This window comes from Corvus hawaiiensis, chromosome 33 (genome assembly GCF_020740725.1).
Source record: "Corvus hawaiiensis isolate bCorHaw1 chromosome 33, bCorHaw1.pri.cur, whole genome shotgun sequence".
NCBI classification, from domain to species: Eukaryota; Metazoa; Chordata; class Aves; order Passeriformes; family Corvidae; genus Corvus; species Corvus hawaiiensis.
In genome coordinates, this window is record NC_063245.1 from 1 (window position 1) to 5138 (window position 5138).

The 5138-nt window shown below is 50.8% G+C and overlaps 1 protein-coding gene across 1 annotated transcript; it reads right to left on the reverse strand.

Moving 5' to 3' along the window:
* Positions 1-223: 223 nt before the first annotated feature.
* LOC125318951 (butyrophilin subfamily 3 member A2-like) lies at positions 224-4505 on the reverse strand. Its single transcript, XM_048289919.1, has 4 exons — positions 4243-4505; positions 2677-2810; positions 2075-2431; positions 224-534 (listed from the first exon to the last, which is right to left on the reverse strand). Exons 2-4 carry the CDS (start codon positions 2747-2749, stop codon positions 239-241), a joined length of 726 nt encoding a protein of 241 aa, XP_048145876.1. The 5' UTR covers positions 2750-2810; positions 4243-4505; the 3' UTR covers positions 224-238.
* Positions 4506-5138: the final 633 nt, after the last annotated feature.

Genomic DNA, 5138 nt, shown 5'->3' on the forward strand with positions numbered 1-5138 from the left:
ATCCTGGCTGATCCCGAGGCCCAGGATCGTTCCGTGGTCAATGGAGACACAAGGGACAGCAGCCACCGCCCGATCCCGGCTGATCCCGAGGCCCAGGATCGTTCCGTGGTCAATGGAGACACAAGGGACAGCAGCCACCGCCCGATCCCGGCTGATCCCGAGGCCCAGGATCGTTCCGTGGTCAATGGAGACACAAGGGACAGCAGCCACCGCCCGATCCCGGCTGATCCCTCAGGGGTCACTCACCTGCAATCCGGACTCGGGATTCCCGCGTGGCGTTGAGCACCTCGTTGACCACCCTGCAGGACACTTCCCGGTCCGATCCCGGCTCCAGGCTCATGGAACTCATGACATCAAAGATGCCGGAGGAAGGGCCTGGAGTGCTCTGAGTGGTCACTTCCTCCGGCCGCGTCTGGCCTTGGCTGTCCAGCCAAACCACGGAGGGCGCCGGGAACCATCCCTGGGATCTGCAGGAGAGGCTGATGCCGTTCCCAGCGTGTCCATCCAGGAAAACCGAGGGCTCGGCACCCTGAGCTGCACAACGGGAAAAATCCAGCTCCAACAAAGGGCACACAAGGAATTCCCTCAGCAAACGGGATATTGGGAAGAAATTCTTTACTGGGAGGGTGGAGAGGGGCTGGAATGGAATTCCCAGAGGAGCTGTGGCTGCCCCATCTCTGGAAGTGTCCAAGGCCAGCTTGGACAAGGCTTGGAACATCCTGGAATGGTGGGAAGTGCCTCTGCCCATGGAAGGGGATGGAACAGAATGAGATTGAAGGTCCTTCCCACCCAACCCATCCCGGGATTCTCTGGCTCATGGCAGGAAGTCTCCATGGATTTCTCCATGATAATTTGCAAATTAATCAGATTTCTAATTCTAATTCTCATTAAATTGCTGGGAAATGGCTCTTCCTCTCCATCCTGGTTCCCGCTGGGATGGAGTTAATTTCTCTGAGGAGCTGCCTCAGATTTGGGAATGATGCCAACCATCCATTGTTTTTCATGGCTTTTCTTTCTCTCTCTTTGTGTCATTTTCTTTCTCCTCCCAGTTTTTCCTGTTTTGATTTGGGTTGATTTCAGTTATTAAACTGTTCTTATCCCAACTCAGGAATCTTCCTTGGAATTCCTCCCTGCTCCCCCAAGGGAAGGGGAGTGAGGGGCCGGGAGGGGCTCAGCTGCCAATTGGGGTGAAACCATTAAAATCAGGGATTTTGACACCATTTCCTGTTCCATTTGTGTAACTTTCCCATCAATCCAAAGACACCTTTGGAATGACTTTGTTCTCTCCACAAAAAAGATGGAATTTAGCTCAGGTAGGATCGCCCTGATGGGAAATTTGTTACTGCAATAAAGTGGGATGACACCGCGAGCAGGTGACAATTGGGATACTGGGCGGAAAATGGGGCAGAATTTTCCAGCTCTTTCCCTTCCTGGACAGAAATTCTTCCCCTCGGAGATATTTGTATGGACTGATAAGATATTTTTATGGATTGATTGGATACCTGTATGGATTAGTGGGATATTTATACAGATTGATGGGATATTTGTACGGATCCATGAGATATCTGTATGGATTGATGAGATATTTCTATGGATCGATGGGATATCCGTATGGATTGATGGGATATTCATATGGATTGATGGGATATCTGTATGGATTGATATTTCTATGGATTGATGGGATATCTGTATGGATTGATGGGATATCTATATGGATTGATGCAATCCCCACCCAACCTTCCCTTCTCCAGATTACCAGGCCCAGCTCCTCCAGTCTCTCCTCATCCAGAGCCCTCCTCATCCTTGCACACCCTCTCCAGTCGATCCCTGTCTGTCCTGAATCCTGGAATCCAAAACTGAACTTCCTGAGCCAAATTGTGGCCGGGACAGACCCCAGATTTACCTGAGACTCAACAAATCACCTCTAGGAAAACAAGGATGGGAACAGTCGGAATGTGGACCCGCATTGTTCCACAGCTTGGTAAGAAATCCATAACCCAAATATCCCGGGGAAATTCCCGGGGATGCCTCTGACTTCATGGGAAAATGCAGGAATTCCTTCCCTGACACCCACCTGCCACATCCAGTTCCACCACGACCTGGTCGTACCAGTTCTCTAGGAAGACGCTGCAGGTGTATTCCCCTTTGTCTGAGGGACGGACGTTCTTCAGGAGAAGGGACAGATTTCCCCGGTGGAATTCCGATGGGAAAAACTCCGTCCTGCTCCGATAGCCCTCGAACTCCAGAAATGGATTCTGAGGGGTTTTCCCATCAAAAGTGGCCACTGCACTTTCTGTGGAGCTCCCAGAGAAGATCCACTGGATGGAAAGTTTCTCCGGGATTATTCTGCCTTGTAACTGGCAGGGCAGGATGGCTCCATCCCCGACGACTCCAAGGACGGGGCTGTCAGGAGGAATTATGCTGTACTGGCCTGCGAGGAGAGAGAGATGGGAAAATTGCCCATGCTGGGATCATCCAGCCCTGGAATGGTTTGGGTTGGAAGGGACCTTGAACGGCCTTGGGAGTTGGTGCTTATCAAAGTTCCCATCAGCGCTTCCTGTGGGAAACTGGGATGTGGGAATGCCAGGAAAACGAGCTGGGAGAACAAACAGATTTAGGCTAGGAATGAATTCCCTTCCTAAATAAAATTGGGATTGGGACAGAACCAGGGATTACCTGTGACCCCGGGAATGATCTGCAGGAAAACAAGGATGGGAAGAGTCACTGCCGGCCGGAATCTGGATCCCATCGTTCTGCAGCTCGGGAAGACATCAATAACCCAAATATCCAGGGAAAATCTCACCAGGCTCCTGCCAAGCACAGACACACAACGGGAAGAGGGAATCGAACCAGAGCCGTTGGTTTCTCTGCATTTATGGGGAAATCCTCTGAGGTGTTTCAGCCTCTTTGAGGGAAATCAGGAAAAGGGCAGGACCAGCTGTTTGTAACGAAATTCCGGCAGTTGAGTTGTGATTCCCAGACTAAATCCAAGCCCAGGCAGATGTGGATAACCTCGGGCAGGGGAGAAACGGAGCCAGAATTCCTTAAAAAGCTCCTTCACTTCCCAATCCTGCTCCCAAACATCCACTGTGCCCTGAAACTCCGCACGTGGATTCCCTGACTCCTGTTGGCCTCATGGAAAGTTCTGGTGCCAGGTGGAGGAAGAAGCCGGAACCTCCGGAACGGATCCTCAGAATTCCCTGAAGCCGAAGAATCCCCATCTCTGCTCCCAGCTCTGGATAGGCTCGAGCCCCTCCGGGTCCATGCTGGACCTGGAGATCCCAGAACGGAGCCCAGAATTCCAGGTGGGGCACAGTGGGACAATCCCTATCCTGCTCCTGCTGCCATTCCCAATCCCAGCCGGGTCCCACCTGGACACACCTGGGCTCATCCAGGGCCTTTCCCAGCTTCCCAGCCCCTCTTCCCACCTCCTGTCCCAGTCCCTTCCCTGGGCAGGACAGAGCTCCTTGGACATCCCGCTTTGATTCCCTGAGTTCCTCCTGGCATGGGATTGGCAAATGCAACCCGGGTGATAAAATCATGGAATACCCCGAGTTGGAAGGGACCTTTCCCAGATTTCCAGCCCCTCTCCCCCAGGCTGGAGCCTTGGTTGTCCTGCAGGAGCTTTTCCCACTCCCGCTCCCATCCCTATGGGGGCCAATCTATGTCCAGCTCCACATTCCTGAGGAAAGCAGAGCATGGAATCTTCTAAAGGCCAAGCATGGGGCAGCAGAGAGCCAAAAATGAAAGTAGGGATTGGGATTGTGGGATGCCAGACCTCCCACCCTGATGTTTGTGTTGAATGATTAACCCCAGTGCAAATTCCCTTTTCCAAGAATTCGGATGAACAAAGGAAGAATAGAAAGGATCCAAAGCTCCAGAGCCATTTCTCTCTGGTTTTTGATTCATTTCTGTTTTATGCTCCTTCAAATAAAACCTCTCAAAAACAAACAAACAAACAAACAAACAAAAAACAAAACAAAACAAAAAATGGCTAAAAATTAATTTTAAAAAGGGAAAATCAAAATAAATTCCATGGAAATCACAACCAACATTTCCATGGCTCATTCTGTTAAAAAAGGTCCCAAATCCCAGTTACAGGCTTGTTTTAGGCATGAGCAGATTGTTTGATTCATTCAATTAAGGCAGCAAAGAAATTAAAATGAAATGATCTTTAACAACTTCCCTTAAAACCACCCACAGATAACAGGAATTCCCACCGAGGCAAAAAGAAATTCCAACCTGGAATCATTCCTGGGGGGATATCAAGAACAAACCACCAGCTCAGTGTTCTCCAAAAAACCCCTCAGCGTGGACATTTCTCTTCCAGCCAGGCTTTCCTGAACAGCCAGATCCCGAATATCCATGTTAAATTCCACGTGGATCATGGAATTGGGGAATTTCTGTATTCCCTGGACACGGATCTTTTCCACATCTGTGGGGGGACAGACTCCACAAGTTCCCGCATTCGATCCTGTGAGTTTTGAAAAGGGACTTTGACCACAAAAGACTTTTTTGTCCTCAGGTGCAGCGTTCCAGCCAATCCCGACGGCCGGAGCCGGACATTCCAAAGGCTCTGTTTGCCGACAACATCTCCATCCAAAGGGCAGCAGGAAAACGCTCCAAATCCGTCCCCAAAGCTGCAGGAAAACCAGAACCTCCCCAGCAGCATCTTTGCAGCGTTTGAGATTCGGGCGTTGCTTTATCCTGCCAGGACGTGCCGCGGAAATCGTTCCCTCACACCCGGATCTCACCCAGACTTTTCCCAGATTTATCCATTAAAAACACTCAAAGAAATTCTCCTTCTCTGGTTCTGAATGGCACAATTCTCGGTATTCCATCTCCTATTGGTTATTGATCCCTTCGCCTGCAAGGCTGATTTCCTTCTCTGGTTTCTTATCGGTCTTTTCCCAGCCCGGGGATCTCCAGTGGCACCGGGGGCTGACGTCCGTTCATGTCCATTCATCTCCTCTGGATCTCCTGGCCGCTCCTGACCTGTCCACGCGGAACTCTCGGAGTCTGGGAATCTTCTCTTTGCTGGCTGGAGCCCATCAGGCCTCACCCAGCGAACCCCAAACCCTCGGTGAACGGAGTCTTTGAAGGAGGAACCTCGGTTTCCACCCGTCCTTGGCAAAGGG